The 22,033-nt window shown below is 45.2% G+C and overlaps 1 protein-coding gene across 9 annotated transcripts; it reads left to right on the top strand.

Annotated features, from left to right (window-relative positions):
- Positions 1-3,080: 3,080 nt before the first annotated feature.
- LOC148891993 (uncharacterized) lies at positions 3,081-16,975 on the top strand. 9 transcript variants are annotated; one of them, XM_089008141.1, is made up of 14 exons: positions 3,112-3,398; positions 4,562-4,661; positions 6,272-6,342; positions 9,361-9,502; positions 11,322-11,510; positions 11,872-12,174; positions 12,241-12,290; positions 12,436-12,699; positions 12,958-13,930; positions 15,185-15,399; positions 15,972-16,068; positions 16,135-16,254; positions 16,558-16,636; positions 16,737-16,975. In XM_089008141.1, exons 10-14 carry the CDS (start codon positions 15,305-15,307, stop codon positions 16,823-16,825), a joined length of 480 nt encoding a protein of 159 aa, XP_088864267.1. In that variant the 5' UTR covers positions 3,112-3,398; positions 4,562-4,661; positions 6,272-6,342; positions 9,361-9,502; positions 11,322-11,510; positions 11,872-12,174; positions 12,241-12,290; positions 12,436-12,699; positions 12,958-13,930; positions 15,185-15,304; the 3' UTR covers positions 16,826-16,975. The 9 variants fall into 9 exon arrangements, with proteins under 9 accessions (XP_088864258.1, XP_088864260.1, XP_088864261.1 ...); XM_089008138.1 differs by having other exon boundaries at positions 12,241-12,344; XM_089008136.1 differs by having other exon boundaries at positions 12,241-12,379.
- Positions 16,976-22,033: the final 5,058 nt, after the last annotated feature.

Genomic DNA, 22,033 nt, shown 5'->3' with positions numbered 1-22,033 from the left:
TTTGAATATGCATGTGGGACACCTTTAAATCTGGGCTGCTCAGTCTCAGTCTTTGTCTTTTGTCTCTCTTACTGATTTGGGGCACACGAATATTTTCTGTGTCAGGGAGCTGAGACCCAGAATTCTGCATTATATCAATTTGTTGGGAATAAATCATCTGTGAGTAACTTGCCGGCTTCTTTGGTGATCTCTCTCACAACGAACATGCCAATTGTTAGGTTATAACGTTGCGCAATAAGGTAAATATTTAATTCCGTTCATAATATTTACAATTTTAAAGATAACCGTAAATTGCTAATATTAGCCTGTAATATTTCAACCTAACAACATCTATCGGTGTCCGACAAGGCTGTCTTCTGTCCCCCGTCCAATTCAACATCAGAACCCTCCAGCACAGGGCTAAACTAATACCAACTCGCATTGAAGGTAGAGAAAAGGAGTCAAAACATATCAAGAGAGCACTCACTAACTGTGGGTACCCTCAGTGGTCATTTAACAAATGTCAGAAAGAAAGAATAGGGAAGGAAACCAATAATTCTCAAGATACAAAAAGGAGAGGAGTAGCAGTACCTTACATTGCAGGAGTTTCTGAAAAATTACAAAGAGTCCTTTGGCAACATGAAATTCCTACTTATTTCAAACCGATAAACACATTAAGGCAAAAATTAGTGCATCCAAAAGATACCAAATGAAAAACAAAGTAATGTAGTTTATTCCATACATTGTAAGAATGAAAATTGTAAAGAGCAGTACATTGGGGAGACTCAACAAATTCTCAAAAAAAGACAGGGATAATACAAGTGGTCCTCAATCGGCAGTACATTTGCACCGAAAAGCTAGCAACCACTCATTTGACGACAATGAGGTGAAAATCTCAGTGAAAGAGCATAGATGGTTTGAAATTGGGGTAAAAGAAGCGATTCTTATAAAACAAAATCCTTCATTAAAGCGGCCTGGTGGGGTGAGGTTCAATTTGGATCGTTCATACATTAGCCTGCTTAGGCAAAACACCTTAGGCAACATTCGTAATGCTGATGAGGTGATACCGGCGGGAGTGGGGGAAATAGGCCAGTCGTTAGTCAGGAATGTAGGAACAATCAGTGGGGCCACAGGGAGGGGTCCTCTGCTCCCCCCCAACCTGAGAGTAGGCACCCATCATAGCTGTGTCCGGCGCCGCCATGTCTGGACATTAGGGATATATAAATAGGGCCGATACGACCAGTCAGACTTTAGTTCGCTGACGAAGCCTCTTGGATAGGAGGCGAAACGTCCGAAACCTTCAAATTTGTACAGATGACGGCTGAAGAAACCTTCTCATCCATCATATACATACCGCATATACAGTAAAGTCTCGTTATATCGATATAGTATTTCTATGAACGCAAGGAGAAAATTACATGCGCGCAGGGTCGGATATATCGATAGTCCCGGTTATATCGATATTTTTTCGGACTCCCGAGAATATCGATATAACGAGACTTTACTGTAGCTTGTATTTCTCCATGAAGGTAATGAGTTATAGATTAGAGACTGCTTGACTTGGTGGTGGAAGTCGATCTAGTTTGTTATTCATAACTACATTAAAATCACCACCCAGAATGAAATAGGCAGTTGGATATTTGTTTAACCAGTACTCAACTTTTTGATCAATTTCTTCTAACAATAATATAATTTTAGGGCGTGAATTGTACCCATATATATTAATCATGATAACATTTTTATCAGAGATTGCCAACATAAGTATGATATAGTGACCCTTCCGGGTCACTGTCATGACCAATAATTTCCCCAGAGAAATTTTCTTTTAGAACTGTGACACCGGCTGCTTTTTCCAACCTGTGCGCTCCCCATAAGTCTCTTCCCCATTGACTTTTCCTGAGACTGACATCATTTGTTGTCCTATGAGCTTCTTGCAAAAACAAGAAATCACACTTCAATTTTCTGAGAAACAAAAATACAGCTTTGCGTTTCAAGGTGTTCCTTAAACCCTTCTGGCATTTAGGGAGAGAAGGGAAAGGGACATAGGGATGACAACAGTAAGAAATAGACAAGGAAAATAGAAGAAGTGAAAAGTAAAATATAAAAGAAAATAAAATTTCTTTTTTAAATAAGAATGAAATATAGAAAACTCAAACAGCAATCCACGGGATCACTTCAAACATAAAGTGCTCACACCAAAGGTTTGGGGAAGCACAGTCTCTATTGAAAAAGAAATAGAGACTAAGGACTGCTGAATAACCAAAAGTAGATCTACATTTAAACAAAAGAAGTCAGTTGTCAATCAACGTCGCGCGAGGAATCGTCACTTCTTTGTGTAAGGAAGCCGGGAGCAGTCCAGCGGCCTTTTCGGGATCGGTGATTGTTATTATTCGTCGTCTTTTGTGCTAAAATACGGTACAGTGCATTTATTCTTCTTTTGCTTTCGGCTTTCCCCCCCAAGGGCTCGCCACAGCGAATCAGTGTCATCCATCTTCATAATTTCGACGCGCATGTTTGTTTTGGTCAAGTTTCGTCGTCGGGGGGACTTTAGGGGAGACAGGAGGACAAATGTTCTCACATTATGCTGTTATTATTATTCAATGATGATATTTTTTACTGGTTGGTATGATAGCATTATTGGTATGAAAAGCAAATGAGTGACAGCTGATCATCAGACCAGAGGAACCACAGGGAAAGTCAAAGTTAGTGGATGGTCTATGTGCACACATAAATCAAGCCATACAATATTTGATATAGTGTAATTATATATAATTAATATATCATAATATAGTGTAAAATTATACCATTCATGCTATAAATAACCAAAATATCATGCCTTTCATTAGTTTTTGGTGTAAAGAAGCACCATTTTTTACATGATTAATTCGTTTTTCACATAATTTTTTTGGGGAGTTAGTTAATTTAAGCAACAAAAAAACGCTTTAGTGAGCCGTGCCAAATAAACGGGGCTCTCTGAAAAGAGCCTGAATTCCCATCACTACCACACACCCCAACACAGTAGGGGGCGCTAATTTCCCAAGTACGATTTAAAAAGGGGCGGGAGTGAGAACGAGCAGGGGGGTGCGGCGGCGTAAACTGCCCGGAAGTTGTCGAATCGATCCTGACCAGAGTAACGAAGGTAAACAAAATATGGTGTTTTTCGGCTGCGTGGAGATTTCAATTTTTTTTGCAGAAGTCCTCTCGAACGAAACCTTCCCAGGTCGCAACGTGAATTCTACATCTATTGCCGACATTAATTCCACACACGACGAGTCTGTGGAAATATCCACGTTGGTCTACTTTGATGGACTCAACTTCACATACGAGTTAGACGATGACCCAAACTGCAAATGAACAAGCATTGATTTCCTGTTGAGTTCCTGCCCTTCTCCGTCATCTAGCGACGCCAACGATTGACGGTAACTAAGAACTCATTGTATTTAAATGCAATTGCTACGTCATGACGGCTATTTCAACAACTTCGAAATGTGCAATTGTTGTGGTGTTTTCACGAAAGAAGTAAAAAAATATCAGCGTTTCATAGTATATTTGCTGTGCATGAAATATGAGTGCTTATTGTAGGGATGTGACAACATTTTTCAATCACAATTCAATTATCAATCCACAATTACATGCCACATTAAAGTGCATTTAAATAGCTTTCAAATGATGTATAGATTATTGTTCTATGACAAATAATAAGGAAATAATGGCATTTTTAATTTTCGAAATATGAGGGGATTTTCTGCCTCTAATGACACAGTTAAAACTATGAAAATCTGTGACCGACTTCTTTATTACAGTTTAAACTTTCATAATTTTGAAGCATCTTGGATAATAAGCGAAACGTCCGACACCTTCAAAAAAAGTACAGATGACGGCTGAAGAAACCTTTTCATCAATCATAATTTTGTTAATTTTTGGCAGATCTTAACGAGTAAGATACCATTGGAACGCTTTTGAAATTCGAAAGAAGAACAGAAAAGATTCAAAATGTAAATGAGCAAATATCAACGATCGAATACAGGGAGATTTTCGTCAGAAATCCAAAATTGCAGTCACTGAATACGAGGAAAGAACATTGCGAACTCGAGAAATATACATGCTAATGCTTGTTTATTGCTTGAAACCTGGCAGTTATGGAGAAAAAATATATATATATATTCTACCACTTCTGTGAGTTATAAAAATACAACTTACTCACCTTTATAAACTGTAGCGTTAGCAAAAAGACCGTCAACATCAATCCATTATTTTTCTCGTTGTCGTTTTGGGAAATTTCAAGACCCAGCATGGAGGGAAACGTGTGTCATACGTCCTCATAAACTGCATAGCTTGGAAAATCCCACCAAAAACCATCACGTACTTCACCAAAATGCAATGATATACGACTGAGAGTACAGAGTGCGCTCGCTTCACTGGACAGAAACAATCGCGGTGGAATATAGCGAACTGTAGCGTACCTACTTATTGTCTAAGTTGTGTTTCATGTTTGATGAGATGTATTTTTTTTCGGACGTACGCCATACTTCATTCAGCATCTTTTTATGTGTGTATCATGTTTCTTCCTTCTACATGCTAGTTGGCAATGTGTGTTCCTGTGATGAGCGCGCTGGTCTCTGAGACAAAGAATGGAGTCAGGAGATGGCTCTGTTCACTCGCTGCTCAGTGAACACCACCAGGCAAGTCATCATCATGTCATACATTTCATTTATAAGCGCCTTTCAAAACTCTCAAGGTCACTTTACAGTCACAGGATCAGTTTTTCTGTGGGTGAGCAGCGGCAGCCACACACGCCAGCGTTCACTCAACCTGGAAGTAACTCAAACAGATAGAAAGCTAGCTAGTCAGCCAGCCAATTGTTAGCCAACAGATACCTAGCTAATGTTAAGCAGATTCCTTACTTACAGACAGTGTATTGTCGGTGTTCAAACACCGACAATACACTGTCTGTAAGTAAGGAATCTGCTTAACATTAGTTATCAAGTAGACAGGATGAATTTAGTACAAAGATACCTAGCTAGATAGCCAGCCATATAGCAAATAGATAGCAAATGATAATAGCAAGACTATATATATATATATATATATATATATATATATATATATATATATATATATATATATATATATATATATATATATATATATATATATATATATATATATATATATATATATATAGTGATGTCACGAGAGGCTGTGTCCTGGAGGGCAAATACATCCCCCTAAGATGGCTCCACCCAGAGAGAGTCTTGGCCCCACCTGGTGGAATTTTTGCTGTGCTCTGTGGAGAAGTTGATTGCTGCGTGGAAGTCATTGCCAGTTGGGACCACACGACTGGACACTGGATTCGAACCTAGCTAAGGTGGCTAGGCTACATGAGGAGGACGTCAAGAGGGGTGAGGCCTAGAGACTCTTGTAAAGAACTCCGTCTTCAGTTTTACCTCAGAAGAGACTTTATTTGGATTTAAGTATCAGAAGAGACTTTATTTGGATTTGAGTACCAGAAGAGACTTTATTTTGATAAGTATTGGAAGAGACACTATTCAAACCTTTGTTGCTTGTGAATTCCCCCTGGAAACCTTACAGTTCCATTTTGGCTACTGATATCACAATATTTATATAGTGATGGCATGAAAGGCCAGCTCTCAGCGGGACAGGACAAGGAGCGCAATGGGCGACAGGTTTGAATACAAAGGTTTTAATAAAAGGTTTCAGGGGGAATTCACAAGTAACAAAGGCAAGAATAGTGTCTCTTCCAATACTTAAGTCATAATAAAGTCTCTTCTGAGGTGAAACTGAAGACAGAGTTCTTTTCCATGGGTTTCTAGGCCTCACCCCTCTTGATGTCCTTCTCAGGTAGCCTAGCCACCTTTAGCAAGGGTCCAAATCCAGTGTTCTGTCGTCTGGTCCCAACTGGCGATGAATTCCATGCAGCAATCAGTTTCACCACAGCAATCGAGCTTATCTTCCCCGCCCCCACACTCAGAGGCTCTCCGCCTTAAAAGCCTTGCCTGCCAATCAAGCCGTGATCAGCCACAGGTGTGGGGTTTGAATTGCTGCCTTCCACCAAATGGGGCCAACACTCTGGGTGAAGCCATCTTAGGGGGATGTATTTGCCCTCCAGAACCCAGCCTCTCGTGACATCACAATATCTATTAGTTTATGTACGTGTTTATTTGTATTTTTTGTTGCCCTCCATGACTCTGCTCTAAATCATAAAATATATTGATGATGACTCACTAAGTTTTAACCTTTGTTTTTTTCTATGTTCTTGATGTTTTTTTAGGCTCAGTTTAAGGAGCAGACTGGAATGGATGGATATAGATGTTGTATCAGGGGGAGAATGAAGGCGCCACTGTAAGTATGCTTTCCAATGAAAAATTATTCAACAAATTTGTGACTGCAAAATGGTTAAAATATTGTGTCGACCGGAAACACATTCCTTGTGTGTTCTACATACTTGGCAATAAAGATGATTCTGATTCATAAACTGATGATAGAAAGCAAAAATATTAGTCCACAAGAGGCCAGTACGGAGAACAGAAAAGGTTAAAAAAAAGCTACAGCACTTAAGGAACGAGCGGCGGTACCTCTCCTTCTTGCAGCGCGGGTGTAATAGTCTCTGGCTGAAGGAGCTACCCAGTGCTGTCGGGGTGGGAAGGGCTGTCCATCATAGCTTTTACCTCCGCCAGAAAGTCCAGCAAGCAGCCCAGGACTGAACTGGCCCTCTTGACCAGGCATTCCAGTCTTTTTCTGTCCCGGGTGGTGATGTTTCCTGACCAGCAGACAATTCCATAGTGGTTGGCTGAAGCCACCACAGAGTCATAGAAAGTCTTTAGGAGTGACCCCTGAACTCCAAAAGACCTCAGTTTCCTGAGTAGGAAGAGGCGACTCTGTCCCTTTTTGATGAGGTCATCCGTGTTTGTAGACCAGTCCAGTTTATTGTTGAGAGTAACACCCAGGTACTTGTAGGAGGTCACCCTCTCAATGTCTGAACCCTGGATGTTCAATGGTGCAGGTGAGCATTGTTTCCTGCAGAAGTCCACCACCAGCTCTTTGGTTTTCCCTGTGTTGATCTGGAGGTGATAATGCTGGCACCTGTCCACAAAGTCCTTTGTCGGTACCCTGTACCCCGATCGTCTCCCTCTGTAATGAGGCCGACAATAGCTGAGTCGTCAGAGAACTTCTGAAGGTGGCAGGTTGGGGTGTTGTAGTTGAAGTCCAAGGTGTAGAGCAGGCATGGGCAAACTACGGCCCGCGGGCCACATACGGCCCGTTAGGCTTTTCAATCCGGCCCGCCGAACTTGCCCAAATTATAGTACAAACAGTGTCTAAAACTCATGACAAAAAGCTAGAGAACAACAGGGCAGATAACTAAAAAGTTGCCTGCCCCATTTTTCCCAACTTGAAGCAAAATGAGACCAATCCCATTAAGAAACATTGTCACAAAGTATAAAGTTTTTTTTAAATCAAGAATGCACCAACTACAAATGCTACCTTGCTTAATTTACGGCAAATGTGCATGGCTGTAAATTTTGCTACAGTAGTCGATTGTCATTGTGGTGCACAATGCAACGTTTGCATTGATTCCTACGAGCCACTAAGCCCCTTTCATAAGTCTCACGTACACTTTACAGTCACGGTTTAATGTAAATTTACGTTTTGTAGCGTCACATATGTTGTTAGCTTCTTTTGAATCTTTCTTCTAGTTTGAGGTTTTGTGCATCTATTTTGGAAAATGACATGCAATTGCACGACTTTGTAACGCTTGCGAAAGTCCGGAAGAAAGAAGCAGGCTTCTGATTGGCTGCCGAGCCGAGTATGCAAATTTCAACTGCAGGTAGTCTATGTTTGTGTGCTCGGCGACGGTACACGTGTTTTGTTAGCGCGTGAAGGCGAGAGCGTCAGTGAGGAGTTTGTTGAGCGCGCGGTCAGGACAAACCATCTATGATTTGGCGGAATTTAACACAAGTAGGTATTATTGAGCTTGAATATTTCGTTGTGTAATAATATGTTTTGAATGTTGAAAGTGATTCCATTTTTCAATAAATGTTGATTTCTTTGCCCCTTCGATGGAAACTTAAAAACAGACGCAATCTTGATAAATCACAGTGCATATGTTATTTTAATCTATTTCCATTTCCTCCTCCAAGTATCTGCGAAATAGTTTGTAAATGCCATATCTTGCATATTCCTTGAGACAAATTTATTAACTGATCAGGGATATTTTTCACATTTGAAAGACAGTTAATAAATTGGGTTGTAGTGTTTTTACTGTGCTATGAGGTTTGTACATACTACATTTAAAGGACAACCGGCACCATTTTTTGTTTTTGTTTCCCACTGACATCAGAAAAACGTTTTATAGCATCTAAAATACCCAAATCAGGCAGGCTGATATTTTTAGTTAAATGAAAAACACCAATAAAAATGACTTCAAAATGAATCCGGAAATGGCCAGTTTCAGAAGGTTGCTCGAGAATCAAAACAATGGCTTCAGATTCGGAGAAGATGTTTTCTTGTTCTTGTTCTTCTGAAGAGGAAAGCATAAATGTTTGCAATTGATTCTAGGAGTCCTCCCATATCAATTCGAGCCGTCAATGACAGCAATGTAGCACCCTGAAAAAGCAGAAGATTGCGCCCAAGCTCCGTTGGAAATGGGCTGATTTGTCAGCTGGGAATTTGTGTCAGCGAATATCAAATAGTTGTCTTGGTGCAACACACAACGATTCACCATGGCGTTATTTATGTGTTTTCCTTCTAATTTCGCCATCAATACAGATTAACACGAAGTTTTCAGACTAAACAAAGTACCCAAAATGCATTGTATGTCGCTTTCTCGGTCAGGGCGGTCCAAACGTGACGTCACATGGGGATCGTCATCAACTCGAAAACAAGACTTCATATATTCAGCGCAAGTCTTAAAACGTAAACTATAGCTATATGCTGTGGAATCTTTGTAAAATACGCTCAGTCGAAGTCATTTGAAGTGATTTTATAAATTATGGACATAACTTGTTCGGAGTATTTCCGGCCCAAACACTCCCTCCAAATGCTCCTGGCCCGGCCCCTCTGTCAAATTTTAGAACCCAATGCGGCCCGCGAGTCAAAAAGTTTGCCCACCCCTGGTGTAGAGGGTGAACAGGAATGGAGCCAGGACTGTCCGGTGCGGCGCTTCGGTGCTGCAGAGAAGCCTGTCCGACTCACAGTTCTTTACCCTCACGTACTGTGGCCTGTTTGTGAGGTAGTCCGTAATCCAAAATGTGAGGTGGTGGTCAACTTCAGCATTCCTCAACTTGTCCCCCAGTAGATTTGGCTGGATGGTGTTGAAGGCGCTGGAGAAGTCGAAGAACGTGATCCTCACTGTGCTCCTAGCATTCTTCAGGTGCAGCAACTCCGAGTGGAGGAGGTAGATGATGGCGTCCTCCGCACTGATGCTGGGCTGGTAGGCAAACTGTAGCGGGCTTGGCAGCGGTCGCAGGTGGGCGAGGACGAGTCTCTCCAGCGTCTTCATCAGGTGAGACGTCAGCGCCACTGGCTGTTGAGCTCCTTTATGTTGGCAATCTTGGGCACTGGTGTCACACCTCGTCGCCGTCCTGGGCGCGCCCCGCCCCTCCTGTCACCTCCTCCGCTGCTCCCTGGAAACGGCCCCTCCCATCATCACGCACCTGGGTTCCCACAGCTGTTTGTCATTCCCTTGATTGTGCCTTCTGACTATAACTACCGATCGCGCAATACAGTCTCCGTCTGAGTATTCTGAAAGCCACCATTGCTACTTCCATGCCGTCAGGTCTGCCGTCACCGATCTCTCACTTCCCTCTCCCTGCTGTTATTTTTGCATGCGTGCCTCAGTAAAGACTTTTTGTTCACGAGTATCTGTCTCGCCGTGTATTTTGGATCGGCGACCGAGCATTGAGGGGGGTGTTTCGTCGCGGATTGAACGCCGATCTCAAGGACGAGTTGTCTACCCGCGACGCTGGCACCACCTTCGACGACTTGGTCGCCATAGTCATCGGCCTGGATCACCGTCTTCGGGAGCGACAGAGGGAGCAGCGCGGCCGGCGGCTCGACGAGCCCCGAAGCCGGTCCAGGTCTACCACACCCGACAGCGAGCGCGTGCGGCGCCTGGAGGAATCCCCCGAACCCATGATCATAGGGAGAGGGAACGACCGCACTATCCTCGGGGCTCGGCGCACCCAAGGCCCCCAGCCGAAGACCTCAGGTCCACGCAAGTCCCCGTCGAAACGGCGACCACAGCGACCTCTGGAGGTCAAATCCAGGACCCCCATTACGCGGTTGGAGCTGGACAGCGAATTAATCGGCCCGTCCAGCTCCCAAACCGTGCGGGCCCTAGTGGACTCGGGGGCCGACAGGTGCATCATTGACCCCGAGCTGGCGGACTCGTTGGGCTGCCAGCTGCTCGATCTCCACCCCCCAAAGGAGATCGTCGACCTGGACGGCAGACTGTTAGCCCGAGTCACCCACCTCACTGCTAAAACTCCAGGTAGCGGGGAACCACGTCGAACACCGCCAATTTTTAGTAATGCCCTCCCGGAATGCGCCGTTGGTATTGGGTCTCCCCTGGCTCAATACCCACGACCCGTCCATCTCCTGGGAGGGGCCCACCATTCAGGGCTGGAGCCCCTACTGCGACGCCAACTGCTTGCGGTCGGCTATGGCAGGTCGAGACCCCTCCCGCGGTGGCCCGCCCGAGGCCATCTGCCTCAAGGGTGTGCCGCATTGCTACCACGACCTGCGGGAGGTGTTCAGCAAAGACAACGCCCAATCCCTGCCGCCTCACCGACCGTATGACTGTGCTATCGACTTGCAGCCAGGGGCTCCATTACCGGACTCCAGACTTTTTGACATTTCACAACCTGAACGGGAAGCCCTGAGCACTTACATAGACTCCTCCCTCGCGGCGGGACTCATCCGGCCGTCACGGTCTCCGCTGGGCGCAGGGTTCTTCTTTATTGACAAGAAGGACGGAACCCTGCGTCCGTGTGTCGACTACCGGAGTCTGAACGACATCACCATCCGGAACAAATACCCCCTCCCCCTCATGGACTCAGCCTTCACGGCCCTTCAATCAGCTACCATTTTTTCCAGATTAGACCTCCGCAGTGCGTACCATTTGGTCCGCATCCGGGAGGGGGATGAATGGAAAACCGCATTTAAAATACCGTTAGGACATTTTGAGTATCTGGTGATGCCGTTCGGACTCACGAACGCGCCCGCCGTCTTCCAGAATTTGATCAATGATGTGCTCAGGGACTTCCTCAATGTTTTTGTTTGTGTTTACCTTGATGACATTCTCATTTTTTCTCGTTATGCAGAAGAGCACCGGCAACACGTCCGACGGGTCCTGGCGCGGCTCCTGCAAAACCGGTTCTACGTGAAGGCAGAGAAGTGCGAGTTCCATGTCCGCTCTCTGTCTTTTCTAGGGTTCGTCGTGGAGCATGGACAGCTCAGGGCCGACCCCGCCAAAACTAAAGCGGTGGTAGAATGGCCGATCCCGAAGACACGTAAGCAGCTCCAGCGGTTTCTGGGGTTTGCAAACTTCTACCGCCGCTTCATTCGCGGATATAGTCAGAAGGCACTCCCCCTCACTAACCTCACGTCCACCAAAATTCCCTTCAGGTGGACGCCTGACGCTGAGGGGGCATTCAACCGCCTCCGTCTAGCCTTCACCAATCCCCCTGTCCTGCGTCAACCTCGACCGTAAACGGGAGGTCCGGGTCGGGATGACGCAGGACAGGGGGATTGGTGAAGGCTAGACGGAGGCGGTTGAATGCCCCCTCAGCGTCAGGCGTCCACCTGAAGGGAATTTTGGTGGACGTGAGGTTAGTGAGGGGGAGTGAGAGGGACATCACCCTTTTCGTGAAGGCCTGCCCGACCTGCGCCCGTGGGAAAGCCTCCCACCAGCCCCCGGCAGGACTCCAGCCCCTACCGATACCGTCCAGACCCTGGTCCCACATCTGCGTCGACTTCGTGACAGGCCTCCCCCCCTCCCGTGGCAAGACGGTCGTCCTCATCGTAGTGGACCGATTCTCCAAGTCGGCCCACTTCGTGCCATTAACCAGGTTGCCGTCCGCCATCGAGACGGCTGAACTCCTGGTTAACCACGTCGTCCGTCTCCACGGGATTCCGACGAACATCGTGTCGGATCGGGGACCGCAGTTCGTGAAGGTATGGAAGCGTTTCTGTCGGTCCCGAGGGCCGTCGGCGAGCCTGTCGTCTGGATACCGCCCCCAGACCAACGGACAGACGGAGAGGAAGAACCAGGACCTGGAGGCGGCCCTCCGGTGCGTGTGCCTCCACAATCCGGCGTCGTGGGCCCTTCACTTACCCTGGGTGGGGTACGCCCACAACTCCCTGGTCCCCGCAGCCACAGGTCGGTCCCCGTTTATGTCCGCCTGTGGCTATCAGCCACCTTTGTTTCCCACCCAGGAGGGCCAGGTGGTGGTCCCGTCTATCGAACAGCACCTCAGACGGGCCCACCGGGTCTGGAAGGAGACCAGGGACGCCCTGTCACGCACCGCGTCCTGGAACCAGCGGGTGGCGGACCGTCATCGGCGACAAGCACCCAGCTACCAGGTCGGGCAGGAGGTTTGGCTGTCCACGAGGGACCTTCGGCTAGCAGGGTCTTCAGCCAAACTGGGCCCACGCTTCACGGGTCCCTTCCCCATCGAGGCCATCCTCAGCCCGGTCTCGGTGAGGCTCCGGCTGCCACCCACCATGCGGATCCACCCCGTATTCCACGTTTCCCTCCTCAAGCCAGTGGAAACCAGCTCCTTACACAGCTGTTTGTCATTCATTGATTGTAATTCTTCTGACTATATTTGCCGATCGCACACTACCGTCTCCGTCGGAGTATTCTGGAAGTTACCCTCGCCATTACCTTGCCGTCAGGTCTGCCATTATTTTGTTGTCTTCACTCCCTGTTTGTTATTTTTTGCACGCATGTCTCAGTCAAGACTCTTGCTCCTCAACACCTGTCTCGCCATGTATTTCGGATCCAACCTTCTCACCTTCCCCCCGTCACTCGAGTCCTGCTTTTAGCCTCGAGCGACGTGATAAACAGGTGAGACTACAGGTGAGATAACATTAACACGCACCACGAGCACTGAAGCCGCACATGGATCCGTAACCTATCCACTCCTCTTCTCCCTCGAGACAAACGATTGCACCTGAACGCACTCAGCTGTCAAATTCATAAGGTTCGCAGTCTCCAGTACCAGACACTTTAAGGTGCTCAAGCACATCTGCATAATTGCACAGTTGTTGTACTACAAATACAGCAACTGATCGCTTCAAAATGGTTCACTAATTTTCTGCACCAATTGTGCAGTTGTTTTTGTATTTTATTCTACCACTTATATCTTTCGTTCTGCCTGATCCCTTGCACATTGTCTCACAGTTGTTCCTGAGTGGCACCACTTACATTTCGGAATATCCTTCCATACTTAAAAGAAGTAACAACCGATTTACAACCGGCTTCCGTTCCGTCAAAATGGTTGTAAGTCAAATCCTTTCAAAATGTTGAATAGACAGTGCTAAATGACTTGCAAACGATATGATTCGGACGCCACGGCGGCGGGTGGGTGTGGGTCTGGGTCACCGGTGTTCTAATGGTTGCCCTGTCCACGGCCTTACCCCGCTCTCCACGCCGACACGCGGCCCGACCCCACGGCTGTCTGTGGGGCCGACGCGCCCGTCCTGCCACCTCGCCCCGAAGCACAACGAACTGTCTCAAAAAGGCGCAGGTGGCCCGACACGGCGTTCTCGTCACGGCGATCCAGTTCGCCCAAGCGCTGCTGGGCCGCGGCCGGCGTTGGGGGACCCTCCCCTCATTCTCGTTGCAGCGATCCGCCGCATCCGAGCTCCGACGCCGGTGGACACTCCCCTGCGAGAGTGAGCTGCTGACTGGCTGGACAAAATTGTCGTACGTGTTGCCGGGCTGCTTGCGTGTTGCGGTGCCAGGCGTAGAATTAAAATTCATAAAATATGGTCTGGCGGTAATGGTTGCAAGTAGTGGTCGTTAGTCGTGCTGGTCGTAAGTGGGATGTTACCCGTACCAGGGACCTCCTAAAACGAGCCAACATCACTACCACACAACTTGTATTGCTGGCAGATCACTTATGCCAATATATTCTCTAAAATACACCAAACCAAGTAAGACTAATGAACTGAGAGATGCATTCAACGACTCCAGTGGGCGGCTGGTTCCCCCCTGGGATTTGGGATTGGCGTTCCTTTGCTCCATCTATGAACGTGTCTGTGGCTCAAGGATCGGACTCTATGCCCACGAGAATTGGACATAGAGTCGCAGCAGGCGTCGGTGGACACTTCCCCCCTCTGATTTCATCAAACGGTCGTTTGCTGTGCGAGAGTGAGATGCTGGCTGGCTGGCCAAAATTGCCGTACGCATTGCCGTTGCGGTGCCAGGCGTAGAATTAAAATGTAAAATATAGGGTGTGGCGGTCATGGTCGCAAGTGCGGGTGGTCGTAATTCGCTCTGGTCGTAAGTCGGATATTCCCTGTTACAGGGACCTCCTAAAACAAGCCAACATCACTACCACACAACTTGAATTTCTATACACTATATTCTGCGAGGATTTGCGCACTCCGGGGAGCTCCTCGGCCCGCGCTATACTGCTCTGGTCCATTGGAAATGGCTGGTTTGTCCGCTGGGAATTTGTGTCAACTTACACCTTCTTTACGCGTGTTACCGCAATTGGCTGCCACACAGCGATTCACCATCGCATTATTTATGTAGTTTTCCTTCTAATTTCGCGACCAACACAGTGTTTTCAGATGAAACAAAGTACCCGGTCAGGGGCGTTCCTTCAGCGACGTCACTCCGGCATCGTCATTACCTCGAAAACAAGACTTAATGAATATTCAGCGCCAGTTTTAAAAGCTAAAATATAGCGATACGCGATGGAATCTTTGTAAAATGTGCTCAGTAGAAGTCATTTAAAGTGATTTTACAAATTATGGATGCAACTTGTCCGGAGGTGTCGGTTGTCCTTTAAATCAAATCTTGAAATTGTTGATTCACTGTTGTTGGAACTTCAACCTGGATTTGTCATCCCACATTTTAATCACGAGGATACGCCAACATTTGTGCTGCAAAATAGTTGCTATTGTCTCAGGACTCGGGTACAGTGTGACATGTGCTCAAATCGGTTGTCAGGCCGCCATGGAGCAGAGCGCATGACCCAGTCAGGACAGAGGGACCAATAGCCGCATTTGTATAAAAGGACAGGGCCAACAGTTGCTGTTGGTCCCAAAACAACCTCCCGCATCAGCCACCATGAAGGCTCTCGCTCTCCTCTCCGGGCTCCTTCTGTTTGTGTCCGCCGTGCCTCTCCCCGGGCCTACCTACCACGCCTTCTGCAGAACTCTCTGGTAAGTCACATGGCAAACCCGCTTAAGAGCAAAGCTTGAAGTTCGGTTCAGTTGAGACGGACTCTCAAGCCTAACGGCATATTTCATTTGTCGGGTGCTTTGTTTTATTGTTTTTATTGTAAAGTGTCCTTGGGTGTTTTGAAAGGCGCTTGAAATTAAATGTATTATGATTGATTTCATATTCAACACATTTGGCCAGTTATCTGTCAAATCCAATCTTCTCATTTCACTTTGTCTTTTCCTCAAATAAACCAGAGTTACCAATGGTCAAACACTGTTCAGTAGAGATAAAAACCAGGGCGGAATCAGGAACTGGCGCAAAATATTCATCTCTATAATCATGCGAAGTAAAAATGTTTTCCCAAACAGTAATTATTGCAAAGAATAATGACTGAATTTGATTTTTGTCAACAGTATATGTTACATGATGACAGAGTTGTGCATTTTTATGACTTCTGACATATATCACAAGTACATTGTGACCTGTAGCACTGATTTAAAATGTAAAATGAAAGAAAAACATACGGCCCTGTTACCAAAGACCAAATCTGAGATAACCTCTGCTTCTCTAGGCTCTTTCCTTCAACTTGTGCGGAGGTCAGCACCAAATTGGTGCAGCAGATTCAAGCTTTCAACCCCATGTTTGGCTGTGACAAGTGTCACTACATGGTAATGTTGTCTTTTTCATCAGAAAGTCATTCAGTGGTTTTCTCATCCATCAATATGTTCCTTCAGCTGGTGGTTGGCACTCCTCTGGGTCTTACAGCCAACCACACGTCGGCGGACGGCCTCAAAGCGGAAAACATCACTTTCACCTTCAGCTCCACAGTGATGACTACTGGCTGCCGCGTGACTGTAAGTCCACCCAATCTGACAAGAGTACACGATGGATTGGCTGAATGCGCCTCTTCACTCAGGGATGTTGTTTCTGTATGTTAGTCATTAAATAGAAAAAAATAGGATTGTTTGCAAAGTTAATTGAAAAAAAGTGTCTAAAATTGTCATCACTCAACACACTTTGTCTCTCTCTCTCTCTCTCTCTCTCTCTATATATATATATATATATATATATATATATATATATATATATATTAACTTTGGACAGCGCTGCTAAAATTATGTTCAAATTCCAGTCAATGATTTTTTTTTTCATCCCAGGGTCAATCCACCTCTCTCGGCTTCACCAGCCTTCTTGACGACGGCCTCAACTATTGCAACCTCTATGATCTACTTTCAGGTCAGCTGCCCCTTTTCAAGAAATGTCTTTTTTTTCCTTTCCCTTCTAATCCTCATATGATTGTTTTTTGTTCTTGTTGTTTTTGGTCACTTCTGCCCAGCGAGCGGACTCAACAGTGGTCCAGGCTTCATGGAGATGACCAACGAATGGGCTTGCCTAGGCTATGGACTTGCAACTTGCAAAGCCTAAAAAAGTTTTGAAAAAAGCACTTAAGAAAAACAAAGCAAGAATGTGATGTTTTTAATGCATTTTAACTAACAGCATCACAAATTTACTAAGAATGTTTTTCGCATCTTCTGCTTTTTAAATAAAAAAATCTTTACTTGCCTGCATCAAAAATGTCTGCATTTGTGACTTTCTATGACATAGAGGCTGATGTCAGGACACAGTACAGTACCTTTTTTTTTTACCTTTTTTTTTTAAAGCAAGATCCAAGAAAAGTTTAAAAGGGCTTGCTTCATGTTTAGTTTCTAGACTTGAATTTTCCATCCATCCAACCATTTTCTAATTTGCTAATCTTTACGTGGGGGACACCGTGAACCATGAGCTATTTAGAGTGTTGAACCAGCCTGCCATGCAGTTTTCTAGAATGTGGGTAGAAACCAGAGGACCCGGAAAAAAGCCACGCGGGCCTGGGAGAAAATGCAAACTCCACACAGGGAGGCCACAGCGGGAATTGAACTGACGACCTCTTCACTGTGAAATCAGCACGCCAACCCCTCGACTACTGACCACTGGGCCGCCCAATATTTAACATGACACCACATTAACACAACAGAACACGTGAAATTACTGCAAATGTTTGCGTAGCGTATTTGAATTAAGATTTCCACGGACAACGCATGCAATGTGCTTCTGTGAGCCGAAATGCGAAACACTGGTTTTAAGCATTTTTATATGTAAATATTGAAAAACGGCCAGGATACTACCCATATTTCATTTAAAAATACTTTTGTGTTTTTTGGTTTATGCCTGAAAATTGATCGCATAGTCATCAAACTCAACGCCCAAGGTCAGATTTGGCCCACCATATCAATAAATTGTTTTCACGGTCATAGGGGGCCTCTGGAGGAAACTGCAACTCCTACGTGGTTTGTGACCAAAAAATGGTTGACACCTCTGGAATAAATGAATAAATACAATTGACATCTTAACCAAAAATATAAGGAAATGAACATCATGGTTAACTTTACACTTTGCCACGCATCCTGAGAGCAAATCACTGGTGCAATGTCATATGTAGTGTGTCAAAAGCGCATATCGGCATGGGCAAAGTTGAGTGATTGCTGCAACAAATTGATTTGCGAAGTACAAGAAAGATACGCAAAATCACGTGGGCACAGTGGCGGTCACAAGACACCGGGGAAAAATCATGATGTAGTAAATAAACAAATACAGTAAACAGATATTTGCTCGCATAAACTTCATCCTAGATTAGAAGATTAATGAACTAAGAATAAAATCGTCTGACCTCTTCTGGCACCTTTAGCCCTGTACATTCAAAAACGAATCAAAAATCAAATCTATATGCATATTTCCCATGAGCGGGCTTTCTGGTTAGGTTGCGCAAAGCGCCAAAATATCCCCAGCGGCAAGCAAAAGCGGCTCGATCCAACGAGCCCAAACAAGAGCCGACTGTTCCAATGCTATATTGCTTTAATATTGATATCCTTTCATTTTAGTTTGCACATTATAATCTGGCGACATGGCACACTCGTCGTCTGGTTGGCACGTCCCGCTCACATTGCAAAGGTGCAGCGTTCAAATCTGACCTTCCTGTGTGAAGTTTACATGTTCTCCTGCGTGGGTGTTCTATGGTTTCTTCCAACGTTCCAAAAATATGCCTGGCAAGTGAATGGAAGACTGCACATCATCTATTGGTGTGAGTGAGAGCGAGATGGTGATTCGTCTCTTTGTGTCCTGCGACCGGCTGGGAACCAATTCAGGGTGTCCCCATCCGAGTGCTCGAAGACACCTGAGAACGTTTCCAGCACCCCCCGCAAACACTTGTGAGGATGAAGTGGTCCGGAAGATGAATGAATGAATCTTCTTCTTTTCCTTTTGACTTTTCATCAGACACCTTCATCCAGTCGACCCAGTCCACGTCGGCAGGGTCGCCTGGATGAGGGTGTCCGATGTTGCGAGACCCGAATCACCCAATGAATAGAGCATACATCACCGATGATGTGTCCCTTTGTATCCAGGAGATGTATCCTTCAAGCAAATCCGGAAGATGAATTAATTAATGAATCTTCTTCTTTTCCTTTCGGCTTTTCCCCTCAGGAGTCGCCACAGCGAATCAGTGTCCTCCATCTAACCCGGTTTTGTGCATCCTCTTCTCTCACACCAGCTAGCTACATGTCCTCTTTGACCACATCCATAAACCTCCTCTTAGGTCTTCCTCTCGGTCTCCTGCCTGGCAGTTCAAGACTCAGCATCCTTCTCCCGATATCGTCGCTCTCTCTCCTCTGGACATGTCCAAACCATCAGTCTGACTTTCTCTCCAAAGCCTCTAATACGAGTTGTCCCTCTAATGTACTCATTCCTGATCCTATCCAACCTGGTCACTCCCAAAGAAAACCTCAACATCTTCAGGTCTGCTACCTCCAGCTCTGCTTCCTGTCTTTTCTTCAGTGGCACTGTCTCAAGTCCAAACAACATGTCTGGTCTGACCACTGTTTTATACACTTTTCCTTTCATCCTAGCTGAAACCCTTCTATCACACATCTCACCTGACATTTTTCTCCAGCCGCTCCAGCCTGCCTGGACACGCTTCTTCGCCTCTTTTCCACACTCTCCACTGGACAGTTGACCCCAAGTACTTAAAATCCTCCACTTTCTTTATCTCTTCTCCCTGTAGCATCACTCTTGCACTTGGATCCCTCTCATACACACACATCTATTCCGTCTTGCTGTGTCTGATCTTCATTCCTCTCCTTTCCAGGGGATATCTCCACATCTCTAGTTTCTCCGCCACCTGTTCCCTGTTCTCGCTACAGATCACAATGTCATCGGCAAACATCATGGTCCAAGGAGATTCTTGTCTAACATCGTCTGTCAGCCTGTCCATCACCATAGCAAACAAGAAGGGGCTCAGAGCTGACCCCTGGTGGAGTCCCACCTCCACCTTCAATTCCTCAGTTACACCGACAGCACACCTCACAACTGTCTTACAGTCATGATACATGTCTTTCACCGCTCTGACATACTTTTGTGTTACTCCAGACTTCCTCATGCCATACCACAGCTCTTCTCTGGGCACCCTGTCATACGCTTTCTCCAGATCTACAAAGACACAATGCAATTCCTTCTGACCTTCTCTGTACTTCTCTATCAGCATTCTTAAAGCAAACGTTGCATCTGTCGTACTCTTTTTTTTTTGGCATGAAGCCGTACTGCTGCTCACAAATGTTCACTTCTGCTCTTAGTCTAGCTTCAACGACTCTTTGCCAGAGTTTCATTGTATGGCTCATCAACTTTATTCCTCTGTAATTAGTACAACTCTGCACATCTCCTTTGTTCTTAAAAATGGGCACGAGTACACTTCATCTCCATTCTTCAGGCATCTCTTCACCATCTAAGATCTTGTTGAATAGCCCAGTCAGGAACACCACCGCCACCTCTCCAAGACACTTCCACCCTCGATTGGTAAATCATCAGGCCCAAGTGCCTTTGCCCCCTTCATCCTCTTCAGCACCCTCCTCACTTGCTTGCTACGTCTTGGTCCACAACAGTCACGTCTTCTACTGTTTGTTCCTTCTCATTTTCCTCATTCATCAATTCTTCAAAGTACTCTTTCCATCTTGCTATCACACAATTGGCATCTGTTAATACATTGCCATCTCTATCCTTAATCACCCAAACCTGCTGCAGGTCCTTACCATCTTTGTCTCTCTGTCTCGCCATTCTGTAAAGATCAGTCTCACCTTCCTTGATGTCCAGCCGAGCATACAAGTCATCATAGGCCTCTTGTTTGGCCTTTGCCACCTTGACTTTAACCGTGCGCTGCATCTCCTTGTACTGCTGTCTACTCTCGTCCGTCCTCTGTGTCCCACGTCTTCTTTGCTAACCTCTTTCTCTGTATACACTCCTGCACCTCCCCATTCCACCACCAAGTCTCCTTATCTACCTTTCTTCCACTCGATACACCAAGTACTTTCCGACCTGTGTCTCTGATTATCGCTGTATCAATGTATGAATGAATGAATGAATGAATCCTACATGTTCTGCTAATTCGCTTTGCTCAAGCTACAGCTGTTAATAAATAAATAAATAAATAAATAAATAAATAAATAAATAAATAAATAAAGATGTATTGAATTGGATTGGATGTATATAATTACCAAGTGATTCATTTTAAGATGTTTTTATATATTAGCAACAAAATGTGCTTCTGTTGAATCATTTTGAGAAAAAAAAATTAACAAAAGGACTATATATATATATATATATATATATATATATATATATATATATATATATATATATATATATATATATATATATATATATATATACCGGTTCGTGTCCCGGTCCGGCGTCCCTGTGTGGAGTTTGCATGTTCTCCCCGGACCCGCGTGGGTTTTCTACCACACTCCAAAAACATGCATGGCAGGCAGATTGACAACTCCAAATTGTCCCTAGGTGTGAGTGTGAGAGTGACTGTTGTCTGTCTTTGTGTGCCCTGCGATTGGCTGGCAACCAATTCAGGGTGTCCCCCGCCTCGTGCCCGAAGACAGCTGATTCCCTAATGAGGAATAAGCGCTACGGAAAATGAGATTATATATATATATATATATATATATATATATATATATATATATATATATATATATATATATATATATATATATATAAATGTGACAGGTGTCACAACAGTGACTGTCTTGAGCTCCACACTGCTGCCGTCTTAATGAGACCAGACGCGTGGATGTGTCTTTTTATTTCTTTTATTTCTGCAACACAGTAGGGCAGAAGGGATGGGTGAAGTCGCATGGGTTTCGTCTTGTGATTAACATAAGTCTTGTCCAAATAGTTCTCAATATGCAAAACATTGTAGATAACAAAACAGAATGAACAATGTGTGATTGTATAATGGTTATTTACAGAAAAAGAGAATACATCACAAGTTCAATGTTATTTACATTGAACTTGTGTTGTCCCTGAACACATCACATTCGAGACTGTCGGCGCGAACACGCTGTCTCCTGGATAAGTCAAAGTCAAAGTCAGCTTTATTGTCAAATATGCTAATATGCATGACATACAGCACAGATGAAATTAATGTCCTCTCGGACCCAGCGTGCAAGACATGCAAGGCACTTATAACGTGGCTAAAAAAGACATACAATTGACAACAGACAATACATGTAATTTCTGTATGTAAAGTGAGGTAGT

The sequence above is a fragment of the Hippocampus bargibanti genome, linkage group LG11 (genome assembly GCF_051943395.1).
Source record: "Hippocampus bargibanti isolate YZ-2025 linkage group LG11, ASM5194339v1, whole genome shotgun sequence".
In the NCBI taxonomy this organism is placed as follows: Eukaryota; Metazoa; Chordata; class Actinopteri; order Syngnathiformes; family Syngnathidae; genus Hippocampus; species Hippocampus bargibanti.
This window is presented reverse-complemented; position numbering and strand designations above follow the sequence as displayed.